Source organism: Micropterus salmoides, unplaced genomic scaffold, assembly GCF_014851395.1.
Source record: "Micropterus salmoides isolate LMB-PRFRI ecotype aquatic unplaced genomic scaffold, ASM1485139v1 Ms_hic_scaffold_2, whole genome shotgun sequence".
Taxonomy (NCBI): Eukaryota; Metazoa; Chordata; class Actinopteri; order Centrarchiformes; family Centrarchidae; genus Micropterus; species Micropterus salmoides.
Genome location: NW_024041150.1, coordinates 22,086,203 through 22,108,190, shown reverse-complemented (window position 1 = coordinate 22,108,190; position 21,988 = coordinate 22,086,203). Strand labels below are relative to the sequence as shown.

The 21,988-nt window shown below is 45.9% G+C and overlaps 1 protein-coding gene across 9 annotated transcripts in view; it reads right to left on the bottom strand.

Annotated features, from left to right (window-relative positions):
• Window positions 1-21,988, bottom strand: part of ppargc1a (peroxisome proliferator-activated receptor gamma, coactivator 1 alpha) — a 253,253-nt gene that overhangs the window by 8,615 nt on the left and 222,650 nt on the right. For 3 of the 9 annotated variants that reach the window (XM_038731662.1, XM_038731664.1, XM_038731666.1), the window contains exons 3-8: window positions 10,071-10,265; window positions 9,026-9,151; window positions 6,574-7,897; window positions 5,634-5,679; window positions 5,364-5,437; window positions 563-1,796 (exon numbers count right to left, since the gene is read on the bottom strand). In XM_038731662.1, the coding sequence (XP_038587590.1) occupies window positions 563-1,796; window positions 5,364-5,437; window positions 5,634-5,679; window positions 6,574-7,897; window positions 9,026-9,151; window positions 10,071-10,265 (2,999 nt within the window). The remainder of the gene's footprint in view (window positions 1-562; window positions 1,797-5,363; window positions 5,438-5,633; window positions 5,680-6,573; window positions 7,898-9,025; window positions 9,152-10,070; window positions 10,266-21,988) is intronic. The other 6 variants (XM_038731663.1, XM_038731665.1, XM_038731668.1 and 3 more) reach the window with 3 other exon arrangements.

Here is a 21,988-nt window from a genome sequence, read left to right as displayed (position 1 = left end):
GTGAGGAGGGGGTTGAGTGTAAGGAAGACACTCAAATGAAACTCCCTGCCTAGAGATTAAAACTCATACTGTTCAATAGTCCAGTGCCTCTGGCACATTTCATGTTCTGTGTTTTTTCTTTTTTGCTCATTGTGCATTGTTTTAGGGAGATCGCACCGTTCAACTAATCTTTTTCCCCATTGTCAGTTCAGGGAAATTGATGTGCCACCAGGCTTAATAGGCAGAATTTGGTTAGTAACAACTGCAGGCGATTTGGTTAGAATATATTCCACCTCTCTTTCACCTGTTAAATCTCTTTGTGTCCGACTGCATTTAGACCAGGCGAGGCTAAAACTAGCAGGAGGACAAAAACCCAGTTTCCGGGATCAATCCTGTCTGACACCAGCTCTGAAGGCTGATCAGACCACTTCCACACTCCTAAGCTAGACCCCTTTGCCAGCTCTGAGCCCTGTTTAAACTGCATGTGTGGGGAGAAGTCAAGACTCCATAAGAGGTGGGAGGTGTGTGTGTGTTTGTGTGTGTCTAAGAGAGAGAGAGAGAGAGAGAGAGAGAGATGACTTACCAGGAGGAGGGGCGTCTGTCAGGTGAGCTGGAAAGGGAGCGCCTCCGGTAGTGCGAGGAGGAGCTGCGGGAGCCAGAGTGGGAACGAGAACGGGAGCGGGATTCGCTGCTGGTCCAGCAGAAAGGCCTGCTGGGCGAGAGGAGGAGGGAGGAAGGTGGGGAGACGGAGCCTCGTGAAGGGGAGCAGCTGGATGGTGGGGAACAGGAAGGAGAGCAGGGAGGACAGTCAAAGAGTAGGTCCAGAGGGGTGCCCTCCCATGGATAGAGGAAACGATTCTCACGGCCCTCACCCAGCTCTAGCTCATCGTGGAAGGGCAGGAACCCTGGGTGCAGGTAGCTGGAACCAGGCAGCTTCTGAGAGTAGTAGCCATCCTCCCCCTTCTTAAGGGACTGTGGGGCTGCAGATGTATTTGGTTTGCTGCCTGTATCTTTCTCCTGGCCACCCTGGCTACAAAGGGCATGTAAGGGGTGGCCAAAATGCTTGTTGAGTTCTGCTCTGATTTCCTGGTCGCACAGGAGCTTCCGGCTGGTGGCAGAAGGGTGCTTGTCCCTGTCAGTAGTGGCCTCTTGTAAAGGGATGTGGGTGGTTTGTGTAAGGGTCTGCTTCCCCAACCCCTGGACCCGGGCTGCTTCTCCATCCACAGAAGCAAAAATCTGCTGCTTAGCCAGAGGACCAGATGAAGCTGATGATGGAGAACAAGAAGATGAAGATGATGAAGAGGATGCTGGCATGGCTGAGTCCTTACATTCAACATGCCTATCCTCCACTTTGCCTGCAGTAGGCATGTGAGCAGCAGTGGCACCTGATGTGACCGTCACTTCTGCTGCTGTAGTCATGGTGACAGTGGCTGTGCCGCCGTCCTTCTTAGTGCTAGCTGACGCCTGGCAATAGTCATGGTCACTGTAGCCACGGGGCGCCACCCGCTTATTGTTGCAAGTGCTGCGATGCTCCTCAAAGCCACCCCCCACTGTGTGTTGGGTGACGGAGTAAGGGAGGGCGGTGGACGCTTTGCTCAGCTGGGCATAAAGCTCAGTCTGTTCGGGACCCTTCCTGGTGGGGCCCCCGCCTGAGGCACCTGGGGCCGGGGCCAGAGCGCCGGGGCCCAACTCGCTCAACCTGGCTCTTTTGCATGCCAAGGCTGAGGAGGAACATGAAGACAACTTGGTTTTGAGCGATGCTTTGAAAGGATTCTCTTGACTGGCTTTGTGTGGGGGCGTGGTAGGTGGTGTCAGACCTGCAGAGGGAGGAAAAGACAGAGGTTGGTGGAGAGGTGGGGGCAGTAAAATGAAAATGGAACCATAATGCAAACCTCCCCAAATATCCCCCTCTCCCTCCTCCCCTCACCCATCCATAAACTCCGGGGTCAGTTTATGGACAGTGGACACAGATACATGCCTGATTAAAATATTCACTTTCACTTGGCCTAATCCTGATCTCAATTTTATTGCAATCTTGACAGATTAATGTAATGCTTGGTGTAACTTAATACGGTGGTGCTGTAATATGGATGACTTGCCATTCCCTTCTTCTCTGACCTTGGAAAGATTCTTTTTCATGAAAAAATAGCGTGAGACAAAACCCTGTAGAGGACAAACGTAATGCATCCAATGAAAATAATTCAAGTAAATGTATCATATCGCTACCTCCCTCAAATAAATGCCGTACTGGAAAGCAGCCAGTTCATCTGAATAAAACAACTTTTTTTTACCAGTCTAAAAGAACAATCACTGACATGACACCGTGAGTGTTTCCTCAAGATTATCCAGCACCATCTCCCTTTCTTTGAAACAATATAGGAAGATATGTCACTATTCTTAATGTACACGTTAGCATGTCTGTTAATGTCGCAATGGTGAGATCTCATGGAAGCAGAGGAAGTATTGGCAAATTGGTTGTCATTCTTCTCAGATGGCATGTCCCTACTGCTCCCCCCCCCCCCCCAACACATCTTCTGTCCCACCTCCTACAGATTTACAACCACACAGATGGCAGTTATATGGGAAGTCCTGAGATGAGCCCACTTTATAGCATTGTTAATGCACTCACACAAACAGCCGCCACCATTACTCGCATTCTCTCTTTCCTCCTTTCCTCTGGCGTTGTATTCTCCCCTTTTTTCTCTTTTCCTGTCCGCCATCTTCCCTGGATCAATCTCTATTTCTCCCTTTCTCTCTCTCGGCATCCTATACTGTTTCTGTCTTGCATAGAACAAATGTGCCCACACACACACACACACACACACACACACTCGTCACTAACAGTCTCTCACTGGAGTCAAACTCGGGCACTTTGAAACACCTACGCTCTCCCCTCTTCTTTGCCTTTCTTATAATGCACATCATTCTTCCCTTGCTGGTGAATTGCACCAAATGACAGCTATTAGTATCAAATCCAGTGTTAGAGTATGCACGGGGAAGACAGCTTGGCAAAGAAAGTGCGGGAGCCTGATACATATGCAAGTTTCTGAAACCACTTGCTGTGTTTGGAATGCCTGAACGGCTTATCATCGTACTTATTATCTAGATGCATCTGTAAGTAGGACTGCAAGCCCCCACTCCCATCTTTCCCTCTTTTTCTCCCCTCTTTGTCTTCCTTCTCTCAGTTCTGATAGTGATACAGTATATATATACACACACATATATGCATTACCCCAATGAAATGAGCTATGAAAAGGAGAAGGGCGAGAGGGAGCTACACAATGCCTGAGGAACTTCTGTTTCACCAATGAAGCGCCATCTGTCCAAAACAATGTGCGCGTGGGGTCATAAACTAGGAGCCATTAGCGATGGGGGTGAAATAAATTAGAATTAGATAAATATGTGCCTCTCAGTCAAACTTGCTAGTGATGGATGATCTGCAGACACAAACACCAATCATGTAGCCACCGGAGAGAAAACGAGAGAGCAAGTGAGCAAGTCAGAAAGAAAAAGAAGGGCTTTATAATCTTTTCTCTCCTACCGCTGCAAATTGCGAGGGGACCTCGGAGCGAATAACAACTCCATGCTTAAAGAGTTGATTCGACGGTAAGCCATGCAAATAGCAACACAGACAACCCCAGTGTCATGAGATACAGTAATTAAAGACAACACGGCAGCACAGGCTAAATCTATTAGCTTGGCAGAGATTAGGCCAGTCACATCCCAGGGGGCTGCCTGTTGTCGCCTTTACTGTACCTCTCCGAGAAGTATCAAGAAAACATAGAGCCAACAGTCAAAAAATTGTTTGATAAATGATTATTTAGAATCAATCATTTATCATTTGGCTCGGTACATGGTGTACAGGTCTATGTTCAACTGATAATTAAATTTATCTTTCTGTGAAACTGGAACCAGTACTACTACAACTCATCATAAAGGCATAAAATAATATGTTACCTCCAGCAATACATGGAAAATTCCATCATAGAGTTGTCGACCTGCCATTAAAGGTGGAGGGTGGAACCACCCACCTGGCTAACTTCCATCTGGTTATCAGTAACACCACCATAATATCTATTGTAGATGAATGTTACTCTAAATCAGCAAAGGACATGTCACCTATAAGCTTTCACCTCCACTTACTGGGATCTATGTCCATCCGTCTCATACAGCAAGAGACTCAAAATCTAATCCCTAAGTTGGAAAGGGTCTCAGTAACCTGGAGCTTTCTGGACTAATGACTTTCCTGCTAATATTCAATCCTAAATTTGTACAGGATGGTGAAATCAGGTGAAGGGCTTTTTTGACCGTCCTTGTAAAATGGATGCGGTGAAACAGAACGGACGCCCAGATTTGGCCACAGGTCAGCAGACTCACCCACGTGCAGTAAAATAGGAAGAAATATTAACAGTGCTTAATCGCCCCAGAGCTTAAGCAGCCTTGCTCTTTCCCTTCTTTTGATCTCAATAGGTATCCCCTTTGACCCCGAAAGCTTATCTACAGAAAAGGGTTAAACAGCACTTCAACCAAGGTCACAGGGACACAGGGAGACCTCTTGGGGTCTGATGTGCCACAAATTTCCATCCCCCCAACAAGAGCTAAGTAGAAAGTGCAGGGGGCAGACATGAGGTATGTATGAGGACCATTTCCCCTGCTGGTAAATGAATACCCGAAGGGGCCAGTGTAACGTCATACAGTGTGAGAGGCTAAAGGGCAACCATTTTGTTTTTATCGAACTTTTGTGATTAATCTGGGGGAGAAGGGGGGAAATTATTTATATCATTTGCACAGAGAGAGAAAGAGAGATATGACACCCGAATACTGCAGCTATTGCTTACATTCTCTTCATTTTACTCGTGCAGTTACTTTTTGCCTATAGCTTACCTCTGCTGTAGTTTATTATATAACTAAGTAACATAAAAGTATGATGTCAATAATGATGCTGGAAATCCCTCACACTGACTCCATTAAAAAAACACCTCTTAACATAGCAAAATGACTCCCAAGTCAGCTGATCTAAACAATAAAACAATAACACTGCCACTTCAGTTTTCCTATGATGTGTAGGGTAAGTAAGCTGTCATTCAGAGAGCATTAGGATCTGATAGAGGAAGGCGAAAAGCATATTAACTCTTCAGTAGCAGCGGAGGGGAGGTGGTGTAAGATCGGAGGGGTTTGCTAATAAACCCTGAAGAGATTGGAAAGCCTAATCAATACACAGGCACATAAAAATATTCTCCTATGCCTTCACCTTGAACTCTGAACTGTGATGGGACTATCAAGATGTTAGAGCCAGAATTAACCCATTACTAGCTATAACAGGTAGGTGAGAATATCCATTGGCTTTAATGTGTGTTTTAAATAAATCAGAAAAGTGTGCTTACCTGGGGTTCCAGCAATCTCCACACTTAATGTGCGTTCAATGGTTTTGTTCTCAAACGGTGATCCCTTGTGGTCACTGGAAGACAAAAAAAAAGTGCACCATTTTACTTCTCTGGTGAAAATAAGATTTTAAAAGCTTTTGTGGTCTAAGAAATGGAAATGAGTCACAAAAATGCCTCAACTTGGATTCTAGTTTATATAGTTCTCTTTGGCTTCTGTAGTTTGTTGTTGCTTTTTGCCTGGAATAATGTGGAAAAACTTCTCACACTTACTTTGGAGACTCTGGGGTCAAAGGAAGTGGCAAGGTGGTTGGTTTGGCTGCAGAACACAAAGGAGCATGGGTAATTATTGATCTACGTATAACACGCAAGGCATAAGAGAACAGGCCCACATTCTGCAACAATTAATCTCAAATTGGCTCATTATATGCAATTATTCCTACAAAAACACCCATTAGAAAAGTCTTTGTATGGACACTATCGTACAAAGCGTATCGTTTTAGATTGACCCCATTTTAACAATTTATTCAATATTCTCTTAGGATAGACTGGTCACTCTGTGAGGCAGGATGAAGTGATGGTGCGTATTTCACAGGTGTCTAGACACAGACATACCCGTTCAACAACAAACATACTGAAATGGAATAAAGACATAGAGAGACGATGCCACAAACAAGACACATGACAGTGGGTGAGCCCCTTCCTGGACAATAAAGTCATAATCGCATGCACCAACAGCAGACGAGGGGAAAAAAGAAGGAAGAAAGGAGAGTCAAGGAAGCTTGTGCAGTTGCCCGAGGCTCTGGCCGACTTGTGCTCCAGCTAAGGGAACGTGGCTTTAGTAGCATGACGCTAAAGAGCAGCACCCGAGCTCTGAGTCTAAATGTACATATTCAGCTCAATCAGCCAAAGATGGTTCAAGGGTTGACCTTATGAATACAAGATGTGCAGTAGCAAGACAAGGCTCACCCCTTTCCCCACCCCCTCCTTTTTTAAATTTTTATTTCATATTAAAAGAATGCCTCCGGGACTAGCAAAAAGCATTGGCTAGCAGGCTGTGTGTTGTCATTGTTGTTTATATCCTCAGAATGACTTGTTAGATTCTTATTAGAATAGGGGTTAGTTGTGAAGTCAAACTGGGAAGTGGTTAGAGCAGGAGAGGGAGAAGAGAGAGCAGAGATAAGGCTAGTGGGGGGGATGCAGTCATGATTACCTAACAATGGGTGGCCCTGGTCGTCGGGGTGCTCGCTGAGTGCCTGCCTGTGTGGGTGCCCTTGCCCTTGTATGATGCAGGGAGGGGCGGGCTCTGCAAATCTAGTATCTGGGAAGAGTGGGCTTGGTGGGCCCTGTGAGAGCACCGCTGTGGGGCTGCCCGTGACACGGTCATCATCATCATCATCACCAACACCATCATCATCATCATCATGGTCAACATCCTCCCCATGGTTTAGCCACCCCAGCTCTAGTCCAAAGCCCATATCTAGCCCTGAATCTGGCTGGCTAGCCCAGCTCTCTAGGTCGAAGGTGAGAGGTGACAACAGGGACCCTGAGTCAGGCTCTTTAACCTGACTTACAGCCCGGTTTCTACAATCAGTGGTCCCGCCCACCTCTTCCTCCTCCACCTTTGAAACGGCCTGGGCTGGACTCTCAGACCTCTTACCTGCTGATTTGTTCTGAGTGCTGGGTAAAGGGGTGATCTTAGGTGGAAGTAAGGGGGCTCCATACTGAGCAGGCCTCTGTTTGGAGGTGAGCAGCTGGCTAAGTAAGGGGTGCCCCGGCTTCTCATTTCTTTTCTTAATAGTCACTGTGATGTGCCTACGTAGCGCATGGCCGGCCCCACTACTGTTACTACGGCCTCGCCTGCCAAAGCCCTCACTAGCCTGAGTGGCGCCCGCAGCCTCTCGGCAATGCTCACAGCTGTGACTCACCTCTCGGGGAGGGAGGGAATAAGAATGCATATACCTAATAAACCTAGCGGCGGCCAGGCGGCCCACATCGCCTGGCGGCCTTCCTTCTTCACTGGGCGGCCCGTGCTCCAGTTTGGGGCGGGCATGGCCGCAGGTGGAGGTTCTGTGGCCAACAGGGATAGAAGCACCCTCCGACTCCTCAACCCCGTCATCGTGACTGCAACGCTGCCACTTCCCAGCCCCAACACCAGCCACACTACACTCGCCTGCAGCCCGGCTCTCACCTCGCTGGTGATGCTGCAGCGGCTGCTGCTGCTGCTGTTGAGATGGTACAGCTGACTTCTTCTTGGAGGTGGTGGAAGAGGGCGAAGAGGTGGAGGAGAGGGAGGAGAACGAGGACGTGGATGACGAGGATGGCGAAGAGGAGGAGGAAGAGGCGCCAAGACCCAGGCCACTCTTGTCCCTGCTACTGGCACCCCCCCAGGTGCTCTTGGTTTCACTGGCTTTGGTGTGAAGCAGAATGTCATCTGTGGCCGTTAGGTATTTCAGCAGCTCAGTGCAAGGCCGCCTCACCGGGCGGTTCTGCTGGCTGGAGCCCCCTCTTGCTTTGCCATTCCAGGGGCTCTCCGTCTGTGAAACACAGTAAGGTAGAGACAGAGACGATTATTGTGTTTGCTTAAATATAAAGTTTTGCTCACTGTTACTGCAGTTGATACAGCTGCGAGAAATGTTAAATTCTTTATTTGGCACAAAAATAAAAGAGATGGAGCCAGAAAGAGGCTAAAAGAGCAACTCAAACAGCCTGAGCACAGTGGTTGCCCAACTGTCTGGGAGTCGATGGTGGGAGTGCGGTCCGCCCATCATCTTAATTGCGTAGCCCTCCGAGCACCACCGCACCACTCTGTACGCGCACCATGTCCTCCCGGGAGTCCTCATTCGCTGTGCTCCAGAAATGGATGACTCAAAAGACACAGTATGAAAATAGACTCTGTGAGGAAGGTTGACGCACTGCATGTGCAAACATATTATGCACAACAGACACAAAGCTGTCTGTGTTGTGTTTACCACACAATATGATCACATACAGATGTTTTTTATAAGCTAAAGAACAAATATTTTTCCCATACAAGTGCAAATGATCAAGTGCTTTAAGCTGTATATGTGACTGAACATACAGTATGTCACGTTCTGACATGAAATGCAAACGGATTACAGAAATCACATTCTTAAACCTATGATACTTACACCGACTGAAATTAATCTCAATCAACCACACCCCTTTTAAAAAATCCTTTTGAGAGCCATCTAATGAGAACATCAAGTCTGATATTTTGATCTTATCGTCTCAAGGCATCAATCTCGCCGCAAGAGTGCCTGTCGCTGCTTTTTTTCTTTTTTTTCTTCTCAACAGGCACCATACCAAGGCGGATAAGTGGTGGAGCTAATGAGACAACGGTGCTGCTGCCTCGCTTGGAAAGCCCAACAGCAATCAGCCTGTTTTCATTACGAGATGGCCCCCTGGGATACCAGACTAGAGCAGTAGTCTAACATCTTCTAAGGCGACCACCAAAGCAAGAAAAGTGTGAGAGGGAGGGAGAAAGAGCAAGAAACAAGACACAGCAAGAACAGAGTGAGAGAGATAAACAAACACTAATAAAAAAATGTGTGTACAGGAGTGAAATCGGCAGCAAGGCAGTGCACTTATTTGTGTTGTGTGTATGTGTGTGTGTGTGTGTGTGTGTGGGTGTGTGTCCCTACCTTGACGACGGCAGGTGGTGGTCTGATCCGGTGGTTGCTGCTGGCTGCATGGTTCTGTGCCTTGCCACCTGTGTATTGATTATAGCTGAGCTGGGAGTTTGCGGGTGCCAGAAGGAGCTTCTTCAGCTGCGAATGGACCCAAACAGAACAAGAGAAAGTGGTGGAGGAGGGTGAGTGAGTGTGGGTTATGCAAATGACCATTTCTTTTCAAGCAGACAGACCTTACTTAGTGAATGTAGAACTAGAAGATACCAGTGTTGCTGTTGGAAAAGATAAAATCACTGACGTGTTTAGAGAAAGATGTCAGTTTTTTGTTCTTCCTGTGCAGGTGTTTTTGTGTACACAAAGCCAGGCTTCTCTCATGTGATTGAATAAACACACTCGGGCATGTGGCTAAAGGTCATTTGGAAGGGACCGGAATGGAATATAATGGACTATAACTGAACATAACATAACATTTTAGGTCAAAGCCTTTTAGCTAGAGAAATGCCCACACGGTATGGTTATGTATAAAAATAATAGCACAAATGTAACAATACTCATCGAGAGGCCTGTCTTTTTACCAAAACAATTACTCTTGCATAGGGGGATTAGTTGAGACCCACTGAGAGAAGACAAGGTGAGATGGATTTCTTTTGTCCTCTTACTTGTGTGCCGGTTTGATTTCAGGGCCTTTGGCATGGTGTCAACTGTAGTTGGCCCCACCACAGTGTTCATATCATTGAATTGGCGCCACAATAGCGCTGTTATGTAATTAGCAATGAGCAACAAACACACTGATCCATTCCATTTACTTCCCTCCTCCCTGCATCCGCATCTCTTCACAGTCTCACTACACACTGGGTTGGGCACTACCAAATATAGAAGTCTAACAGACAAATGTGCCCAGTCTTGTTGAAGAGTCTTATCTGGTGTCTGTCATGGACTGGTTAAAAAAGCAACAATGTGCGCAGGGTTGGAGGTCTTGCCTCAGGAATAACATATGTTTTGATCCTGAATTGGTGGTGGTGGGAGAATCTCGAGAAGGAAGAGCTGTTGGTCTTACCAGGGAAGGCTCCTCAGGCTCTGGGGTGCGTGGCGAGCCGTCAGGGGAGGAGGGACAGCTCCGGTCACTGGCATTGGTCACGTCCCCGTCTGCCAGGGCCTCAAACGAAGGCAATCCGTCCTCATCCACTGGGATGCTGTCCAGGGTCTCTGTAAGCACTGCCAGCAAGTTGGCCTCATTTTCTTCATCTATCTTCTTAGGAGGGGGGAAAGGGGGAAGACAGAGACAGAAAAACAGAGACAGGAAAAATAGGACATTTTAGTCGGTGGAAGTTGCATCTCTTTCTTCCAGGGAAGTAAAGGTGGTGGGTGGTTTCATGCAAGCTTTCATTGTTAATAGAGTGGGAAGATTTTTCTTATTTTTTTCGCAGCAGCAGAGCTGGTTGTATTCTGGCAGCCTTTTTAAAAACAAAATTCTCTCCCTGTGCAAGTGAGTCAAGCCTGTCACTCATATTTTAAGCACGCAGCTTACTGGACCAAAATAATATCTCCCCTAAGAAACCCATTACCAGGGCTGACAAGTAGCAAGCATCTAGGGAAGACAGGAATGGGTCGGGGTGTATTGCGGTATGGTGGGGTTAGTGGGGGTAAAGGCAACAATGAGTGGCAGTCAACTCTCCCCCCACAGAATTGAGAGACAACGTGCTTGCCGACAAGATGTTTGCAAGCAATCCTCAGATAAGGCGAATTACCACCCGCTAATGCTAAATAAATGTGATATATTTAAAATGTTGGCATGACAGCTGATGTTCACAACGGTCGGGAAGTTACCAACAGCATTTCATGAAAAATGAAGCTTGTTCTTGCCACTCAGCTCCCCTTCATGTACCAGAGGGAGTTGTGTGCTTGCTGCAGCTGGCTGTTTAAAACCCCCTTGGGTCTAAGCCATTTTTTCCAAATTTAGGTTCGCCTGGTTTCCTTGTGTAATAATGCTTGTATAACCTCAATCCTGTAATGCACAATCAAGTTAGGTCCATCCTTTATTTCAGGACAACCTAGGCTATCAGAATATTAATGAGACAGTGTTGTCACATGAATGCATAAATAGTTATATGACCATAAAGGCAAGAGAAAAAGGAAACTTAATATGCCGGAACTTTATTCAAATCACACAGAGAATAAAGAGAATTTTTGTTTTTTGAAGAGTGTTCTCCCATTTTAGTTATTCTAACCAACACACATTAAAAACTATTTACATTGCAGAGAAGTCCTTACGTTTTCCCACCTGTTTTTATCCGAAACATTAGTTGTGCCATGCCACAAAGCAGTTCCTGTGTGCAATGAGGGCTCTCTATCAATCTATCTATCCATCTGTCTCTCTATTGTGGAGAGAGGCTGCCTTTATTCTGACTTCACTTACGGTCCATGTCCCGAAGAAGCCAAACAAAATGTGTGCAAACAACTACATATCCATGCAATGCTCAATATACATCTCACCTTGCAATACTATCCAAATGGGCAAAGGAGAATCGACACATTTATTTATTAAATTCACGCTATTCTACTCAATAGTCAAAAGTCTTTAGCATGCAGTGTTCAAGAGGAATTTAGGATGCTGGTTAATGGTGGAGATTATAACTGTGTGAGAAGAGAGATGAATATTTAGAGAAGGATAGTGACTGTGAGGGGAAAAGATAGATGTCAACTATCAATATGGGAGGTTCACCGGGGATAATAACTATGCATGTATGTAGGGGAAAAAAAACAAGAATAGAGAGAATGTACTGTATATAGATGAATAATAAGAATGAGATGAATGCAGCTTGCTTGACAAAGGGGTTTGTGTATTTGTGTGTGTGCACGGCTGTACATTTGCACAGTGACAAGTGACAACAGGAACTGTAAGTTCCAGGACCATAAAAGCCCAGGGGACCTGAAGACAGCGGAAAGATAAACAGCATAGTCACCCCGGGGCGTTCTGTGGCCAGCCCAACAAGAACAAATCCCTTTATGCACATGGCAGGATAATCATTGCGCAGCGACTGAGTGTGGCCATCATTATGCCAAGGGGGCCACCAACCTCTCAGATACAGCAATATACCTCAGAAGACTCAGATTGCCATGTGCACAAAATTCACCCACCCACTTGTTTCGGTCTACCCCACTGATTTTACACAATTACACACCCACCATGGATGGCACTTTGGGAACAGGTTTGGATTTACAAATGAGATAGTGGCCATTTTAATGCCCCCTCCTCACACACACCTCAATTTTCATATATAGATGACACAGATATCGTAGACGTTCAGTTAGCTAGCTAACAGTGAGGAAAATGTTAATCTGATGTTCAATGAGTAGATTTTCTCCTTACAACATGAGCACTCAGTCATTATTAAAAAATGATAAAGGGGACATATTTCACAGAGATAACACGGCGTAGACAGGGGCCATGCCGCATTGGCAAGCAAATGCCTTGCAGGAAATTGCTCTGTATGAGGTGGCATGCTGTTTAATTACTTGCTTCAAATCCACTGTGCTGGAACCCTATGCTACTGAAATGTTCTCCATTTTCCAGCATCCCAAGTTATTACCTGAGCGCTAAGCGGGTAGGTATTAACCACTGATAAATCCGGATTCTTTTCTTAGCCCAAACATACATCCTCGCATGAGAAATTGAAAGTGGGATCATTTTAGATTATCACAAATGAGTCTTTAATGAGCCAGCCATCTGTTTAGGTCCAACCGCACCAACTATCCATGCAATGCTGTATTTGGGTGGGGCTTTACTCACCTCTCTCAACAAAGTTCAAACCTATACATTCTGTAGAAATTGCAGTCTATGCCACTGTGTGACACTAGTTACATTAAAAGTTGAGAGGGCTGTGCAAGCTTCATTATGTCATGGTTTGGAAAGGATTGGGGAATTTCTGAGGCTCAAATGTAGCGATTTCAATCCTGTTTCAAAACCCTCCACCAATTGGCAAGCTCCCACAAGGCAGACTGTATCCCCAAAGATAACCCAGAAGGGACTCTCATATTCTGAAAAAGACACTTGTAAAACCCTGAGTCGTGACGATCATGCTGTAGCCGCTGCTGCAGCTCTAGTGGAGGCACTCATAGGCCAAGTGGGGATTTGAGAAACTGGGGTAAAGAGCAAACCTCAGTGATCATTTCTACCCTGGAGAGAGAGTGATCTAATAACCTTGTCCAGGAGGGCGAGCTTTTCCGTGCCAGCTTACAGACCACACCTTGCAGAGTTTTTGCATCAAAGTCAATCTGCTACCAGTGACTCACTTGCCCCTTGTATATTTATAAACAAAATCTCTGTGTGGGTGGACTTCAGGAGCTATGGCACCCAAAGGGGGTGAATAGGGGCCAGAATAACCTGCTGACGGCCATGTCCACTTATACTGATTACTACAGCAGCTGGTGAGAGGAAAAGAGGGCAAGAAGAACAAAGAGAAGAGAAAAATTGTCTCTGTGGGAGCACTTCCTCGCCCATCCCGCTTAATGGACCTCACCGAATTAAAGAGATCTTAACAATCCTGGGCTAATTGTGGGATCACAATATATTAACCCCGCTCCAATTCTAAAGGGTGCCATTTTGTGGCTGTTTTATTCCAAATGCTTCAATTAGCCATAAAGCATGCTGGCAAGTGCTGGCAGAGATTCTCTCCCCCCTCCTTCACCCCATCCTCCCCATGTCAGAGAAAAGAAAGCCAACTCCAGTTGTTCATTATTAGGTGAGGCCCTTTTGTTATCAGGCTGGCTGTCTTTGAGGTTGTCCTTGCCTTTAACTCTTTTATTGAGTTCCACAGCACAGCATTGTGTTCCAGGAGATACTATTCACACAGCTGATAACGGGAGGTGAAGTTTTAAACAAACACTCACTTTTGAACACTGAGGCAAATAGTAATTAAATAATTAAATCTGCTAATTGCTTCGCAAGGATCCAAGATCCTGAGCAAATTTGCCAGGGATCATATTACAATGAGCTTTTTGGGGCAATACATCATTTACATGTTAAAATGAACCAAATGTGTTGTGAAATGCCAGAATGATAGACCTGATCACTGAATAACACCAAGATGAAGAAGTTTCAACAGACTAAACAGCCGCACTGTTATCTTCAAATGAGAGGCAGAACATGTGGCAGACACTCTGGATGTGGGAAGATAAAATATCTCCCATTAAATGGGTCATCTGGTATTTAAAGTACTGTTTATTTTCACTGTCTCTTTCCTTTTCTCCTTCTGCAGATAGAGGAAGAGCATCCAGTTAGTTCAGACAGAAAACATTCTTAATAAATTGGCCCCCAAATTGCGTGGCGGGGTTAAATCTTCGCCTTGACAATTTAATTGCGTTGCTTCATCTCAATCTTTTTTTCCCCCTCTGCTCTCTGCTCTGTCAGATTTCCAAAACATTCCTTTGGACGAGGTTAAGCGACCAGCCAGACCTAATCATGGCACAATCAGAAATTGTGGGGGGTATGTGTGTGTGCCGTGCGTGCGGGGGTAGTATCAAGTCGTCACATCTTGACTGTGCCAAGAAAAGCAGCCTTGGATTTGATAAACAAATAATGTCATTCTGTGTTATTACCCCCGGCCCCCAGATTTCAGAGGAAATAAATCAACGTCAGCCTTGCCGTTAAGGCGTTAGTCAGGCCTGACACGTCGGCCGGTCACACAGGCACAACATATGGGAGCAGAGAAGGAAGAGAGGCAGGGAGGGTAAGGTACGGCACGATGCACGGCGGAGAGACAAATCATGGCAGCCGCCAGAGACTTCTGGTCATTTAGCATGAGCTTACTGAGATGGAGAGAGGGTGATTATGGCCTATACGGAGCGATGAAACCATTCATAACACTGTTAAGTCCCTGTGTTGTCTGTCTCTGTGTGTGTGTGTGTGAGGCGGCGGCGGCGACACAGTCTGACGGTGTTCCAAATCATAAAACTAAATGTTAAACCTCCATCGTGGCCAGGACTGTGATTGGCTACGTAACACATAGCAGTGAGGACAGCAAGGCTCCTATCGTTTTCCATCTGACTACAGTCAGTAGAGCATCTTTTTATTCTGAAAGAATTTCCCAAGCAAATGATCATATGGACTAGATATAGAGGGTCGACATGTTCTGGACACAAAAATCAGTACTGGTAGTCAGCGGTACGTCTCTTCCATAGTCGCCACGGGGTTCAGTAAACATTCTGGTTTATCACAATGGTTTGAGCTGTAAGTTGCTAAATCTTGTACCCTCTAAATGCAGACAAGATTGTCCAGTCCAAGCACCAGGCAGCTGATTTTAGGCTTCTCCATCCTACTTAGCTATAATACCACAACTGGCCTTGTGATAATCCCTTCGCCCTGGCAGGAATTCACTATTCTGTGCCTCCATTTAAACAAAAAATGGCAGCTCTTTGAGTGAAGAAGAAGTGCTGTTGCAGGAGCTGACTGTTTACTTGCCAGATGTCTGTCTCAGTTTAGAAGGCTATGTGAGTTATACATCAATGAGGAAACGGTTCGGCCCATCAATGAGGACCGGGACGTGTGTGTGTGTGCAGAGATGATGCGTCTCCTGGGAACCATTTGAGACTGTTAGAGCACTATCAGATGAGCTGATGGGGGAAAGAGAGAGGAAAAGAGAAAGTGAGAAGAGGCGATATCTGCGTGTGTGTATGTGTGTGTGAGAGACAGACAGCAAGCCAAAGAGAACTGTTGTTACACATCCTGACACAGGCTAGATCCGATTGAGACACCTACCCAAGGGATGTTCACAGTGCTGTTCTTTCTAGTTCTGTGTGGAAAAATCCTTTGACCGGTAACCCTGCTGCTGCTGTTGCTAAAACTAACCACCTGAACTCTGTCACACAACCGCTGAGATCAGCTGAGGCTGTCACATGCCTTCAAACCCACCAGGCGGCCCTTTGTGTCTATCTTTAGGTCAAAAATTATGCAGTAAGTTGCGCACCTTTACACAATAGTATACACAATCAAAAAGATTTGCAATGACCCCGGAGACAGCAGGACGTAAACCACCACCGAAACGTCATCCTTATAGATCTATAAAAAAAAATAATCGAATAACTTCCATTTAAACACAGCATAAACAGCATGCACACTTGTGTTCATATCAGCCCACGGGGCATCCTTACACAGCTATTCAAACAACCGATAGGACCACAGGGGGGTTTGGTGTGTCCTGGTGGAGCCCGCCCATCTACAGTGCTGCCCCAAGCTGCTGTTGTTTTCCTACTCCAGCCGTCCAACAGATGGTCCAAGCAACCGTTTGCTAACACCACAGAATCACACACCATCATAATGATTGGACACTCACTCTTTTGTTTTGGCAGCTACTTCCCAATCGGCTTGGCACGAGGAAGCACTGATTGCTGTGATTGCTGTGATTCTGACGGTCACAGCAGGACGGGGGAGAAAAACAGAGATTTGGAGCCTCGAATAAGGAATATTCAGCTAGATGCAGAGATGAAGAATGGCACTTCCCTCTGCTTTTTTCGTCTAATGGTATGCAAATAGCTATTTGCTTAAGTCGGCAGCTCTGAATGTGCACCACTAAGCAAGGGGCCTTTGAACATACTGTTACACTATTGATAAGGTGTTGGAGGGACATGGGGAGGGCGACAGAGCGAGTGCAGAGAGAGACAGATAAAAGGAGCACAGAGACTGTTTCCAATGTCCATCTCCACACTGCCACATTTCCTGGCTGGCATATAAGTCTGCCATCAGTAGTCAAGCATAGCTATCCATAAAACAATTACACACACACACACACACACACACACACACACACACACACACAAACAAACACACACACACGCACACAGAAGACTGGTCACTTTGGTTTTGACATTTACATAGATTTGCAAGGGGAGCAGAATGGACCAGGACTTCTTGTTTTTCGCACCAAGGACTCAATATTATTATCCGCTGCTGACAGCACCTTTACACACTTACAACCCCACACACACACACACACACACACACACAAATACGTACACCTGCACACAAATGCAGCTCCTGACCTTTCAGGCCCTGCCAAGCCCATCGAGGGTTCGTGGCGTTTCATTTGTCACAGTAATGTCTTCGTCGGAAAGATGCCAGTGCAAGGAGAGCCGGGGTACAGTGGACAAGATATAGTGGTACAGTGTTTCAAACAAAAAGGTTTCTATGTCATTGTCCTATTCTACATGCATGTGTGCATTTGATTGGGGGGGGGGGGGGGGGGCGCAATATCACAAATTTATGGTAATTGAAATGGCAGAATCTTTTGGGGGAAATGCAGTCAATTTGATTCTGCTGCAAAAAAGGTCACCCTATTCAATTTGCACTCAATGCCATACGAGGTGCGACAGGGAAACACCTGAAAGCAAACGATCTTATCAAGACCTCACAGGCTTCACCACTTACCCACTGCATAAAAGCTATTTGCTGATTACTAAATAAACGCATTATCTTTTACCTTGACTTCTGTGTGCGCGAGTGCCTTGTCGCTCCTGGATCCAGGTAGGAGGCTGCCTCTGCAGCATGTACGCTTCTTATCTGTGTCCTGACTTTGTGAGCATGTTATCTGACCAGTTTTTTTTTCTTCTTTGCCTTGCACACTTTCAAGTGCCATATGTGTATTGGCTGCACGTGCAGCAGCAGTGGTCAAACATAGTGGACTTCACAAGCCTTTGCATTTTGTGTGAGTTGTAACGACGTGGTGATGCACCTCTCTTTACAAGTAAAGAAATGAAAACACATCAAAGGAATTGTGCACTTAAGTCGATGCAATCCCTACTCGTTGCTGTGAGGCAGGGATACTATGAGAAAAGGTGGGGGGGGGCATGAAAGCTCCCCGGGTCTTTCTTTGTAGCATCAACATCGAATGTTGAGCTGTATTTCATCTTAATCTAGGATCTATTCTCTGTGGAATACTGATCATTTTACCTTCAATTTTGAAAAGGCTCGCCATCGCAGCTTACATTTAACTGAGCATACCCACCACGCCTGCACACACTACTAGACTGTGAAATGTCTGCCAAATGCAGAGTGATCAATGGTCACTGACTACTTCATGACAAGCGCCCAACATTCAAAATCCCCTCCCAATCTGCCCATCAAGTTATTATACAACACAGCCCACCGCCATATGAAAAGAGGTTTGGCGGGCCATGGTATAGCCTGAAAATGGTCTTCTGGAAAGAGCTGATTCACAAGCAGACAATTTTAGAGCTGTTGACTTCCTGGGTGCACCAGTGCCGTCATGGCAGATAAATGCTGCTTTTCCCTTTAGGCGTAATCTAAACCAAATCATATATTCACACACGCAAGTTTTTTGTTTTAAAAAAAGTCAAGTGGAAGGAATGTTTTCTATCTACTGTGACCAAATGTCTGTAAAAGCTTCTGCTTTTAGGAGCTACTGATTGGGCAGCAAGTGAGTCATCCAAGCATCCAGTCACTCATGCTTCAGCAGAGCCTCGGAGAGCCTCTTGAACTATTTGAGGCCTGTGCAGACTTAAATGCTTCAAGGGGGAAATAAGCTGGAGCTATAAGCATGCAGTGCACATCATAAAGCTTAGTTTTTTTTCTACATGGATGACAAAGCTCTTAGAAAGGACTATGAAAGACTGGACTTTCACATGTACAGTGCAAGACTGAAGTGCACACAGCCAAAGATGTGTTAAAATCTAATTATCTAAATAATACAGCATCTGGAGGGAAAAAGATGTGCTTAAATTTTATTTACCTTACAATCTCATCCTAAATAATCTCTTCTCATAATAATAAGTTATCCTCTCTCAATTTGACTGTGGCAGAGCAAGTAATCTTCTGATCTTGTTTATGCTGACCTCTAGTGTTTCATCTAGAGGTCTTCTCAACTTAAACGTCTCCAAATGTAAAAGTCCATCATTAATTTCCAACAACACTACTGTGTGAAGTCCCTCTCTGTATTTCAGGTGAGGCTACAGATGCAAGAGAGCAAGCTTCTGACCACACCCAACTACCTGCCACCTTTAAAAAATCTTAACCAGAGGGCAGGTGAGACACTTTTTTTCAATCCGGCATTAAATTACTTTTTAATATTTCCCAGCTCCGCCTGTAACTGCATTATTTTGTTTTTAAATTCACTGCTAAAAGACACAATTTTTCCTTTCAATTGTGTGAATTATTGTCCAGAAAACTTCATTGGAAGCGCTGCTACGAACACACAGTGATTGACAGAAAATCTGGCACACTACCAGAGCAGAGGGGCTGGCCAGGGCTACTGCCACTGCTGGGCATGTTGGCACAGAATACAAACACACACACACACACCTGGGATCGATTGGCCTTTCTTGGAGAGGGGAAGCAGCCTATCGCCCAAGACTGATCGCGCTTCACCATGAATCACAGCACTCACTGACTGAAGACCCATCTCTCTCAGTCCTCTCACCTCTCTTTCTCTCTGTCAAGGTTTCCCCTTTTATGTCTCTTATTCTTGGTGTTTTTTTTAATCAAAACTGGCTACCGCTTTCACTCTTGCCTTTGGACCCCTCTCCCTGTCACTTTGACCAATCAATTTCATCTCACAAACGCCATCTTGCACTCTCACCTCTGTCTCTTTTCGTTGCGTAAGGGCAAGCATATAAACGCATTCTAGGAACCCACTTTTTATACCTTCCTCCCACTCCAAAGTGTACACTATTAAATAATACAAGGAAGGTTGGTCTTATCGCATGGCATCGTTGCAACATGTTGCAGAGTGTGTGAGAGTATGATGCAAGGGGGGCGGTGGATTATTGGCTTAGTGTTTTGGCTAGGTTTAAGTGAAATAGCCCTGAAAGGCTCTTAGGGGAGATTACCCCAGGTACTAAAAATAGTCACTCCCACCCAGTACACACACACACACACACACACATACAACAGAGCGCGATGAAAGTGTTGTGTCTAGCCAAAAAAGACCACTATCTGATCTTTGTATAGGGTGTCTCAATCACACAAAGACACACATGCACATGCACACGCACACAGTGGTGGCTCCAGTGTGATGATAGAGATGGGTATCCACTGGGGGCAGGGGATCAGCTGGGGCAGGAACACCAAACCGTGCCTCAATCAGCAGCAGCAGCCCACTGGGAACGTGGGTTGAGTGTGTGTGTGTGTGTGTGAGTGTGAGAGCTAGACAGGCAGCCAAGCAGCCACCACCAGACCAAAGGATGTTCCATTGCTCTTTTTCCAAACATTGCCTGAGGGGACTTTTTTTTTTTTGGGCCATACTCCCCCCCCCACCCCCCCCTTTGCTCCCTTCCTCCTTCCAGCCTTTCTTTCCAGAAGCGATTGTTGGAGGCCAGAATATATTTGTTTAGCCAGTGCAGCTTCAACTTCCCATCAGCCAGGAACAAATGCTTTGCCTTGGGAGCGAAAAAGACAGGGGGAGGAAAGGAGGAAGGGAGGGAGAGAAGGGATGGCAGACAGCAGAGCCCACAGTGTTGCAGGGCGGTGGGTTGAGAGCTCTTGTTGTGGAGTGGATCTGACAGACGCTCCAAGATGACACAGGCTTGGACAGCCCAAGTCTGCATCTCTCTACTATACGTCTGCGCCTACTTGTCTGCGCTCCCCTCTCATTTGTGTATCTTGAAACAGCATAGCCGCGGGTCTGAAAGCGTGCTTTTTGCCTTCAGTTCGACAGTGATGGAGGATTTCTTCCATCAGACAGTGCAAACAATGTATCAGCACAGTAAAAACTGAAGGGAACTCGAGACGAGGAAAATATGGCGTATTCTAATAAGACTCACTTGAGAAAATCATATTATACAGCGGAATATGATAATTCATCCACCCTTTGCTGGAGCGGTGAACTGGTGCGGGTGGTGTACTCTCAAATGTCAGCATAAATTTGCAAAATAAACGCAACCGGCATTCAGCAGGGAGTAAGAACAGGAACAATAAGGGTCTCTGCTGTGTGTGTGTGTGTGTGTGTGTGTGTGTGTGTGTGTGTTTGTGTGTGTGTGGGCGTGACAATTTCTCTCGGAGGGTCTATGACTCCTGTTTTCAGCACACAGGAGCAGCCATCGCCAACAAGTGCGCGTGCTAATCTACGCTTACACGTGTTCACAGGGAGGGGAAGGGCTCCTTGAGGAAAGCATTTCATCGCAGCATGTTTCATCAAAGCCCAAGCTAAAGATGACCCAATCAATCTAATCTGCCGTTACTTAAGAATAAGCGCCTGAGCATCTGTCCAAAAAGGCAGAAACAAGCAAGACAAAGCGGCATAATGCCTCGCAAAGTCTGTTGCCATCACACACCACATCCTGTTGAAGCTAGATAGAGTAAATATAAAGAGTTTGCAGGACTGACACGACCCACATATGTGCGCTCACGTGCCTTCACTCACTATAGAATATCTTGAGTACTGCTTTAAGCCTGGGCATCTTATTTTATTACCTGCAAAGCCCACAACCTTTTACTTCAAATCCATGGGCTTTAATTTGGGCTAGCACAAGTCTAAGTTTCTCCTGGACTAAATGTCTCTTTCACTACCCATCTGGTCCCATGTCTGTCTGTCTTGTCATCTGTTGGCCTTTTCAGTCTATCTCTGTGCCTCCCTTTGTTTCACTTTTCTCTCTCTGCCCTTGTCCCATTGTCCCACCTGTCCATCTAAGTATCTCCCAACAGTACAGCAGTGACAACATGTCAGGTGGTGAACTCAGCGCCAATTTCTTTATTGCATAATCTCGTAGACCGGCTCAACCTACAACAACTGTAAATGCCTTCACTGGTAGACGTGTGATGTGGCCATGCCGTCCCATTGTGTCTGCCACCGGGACGTCCACATCGGTATGTGAATAAGCCAAAACCACCGAGACACATTTCCATCAATCAAGCAGTTGAAGCTTGACATGAAATCTAAGTGGAGACCTGCGGTTAAAAAGACATTGGGTCACGCGTCTATGCCGTTATCTTTGGCAGTACATTGGGAACGCATTGGAGTAACCACC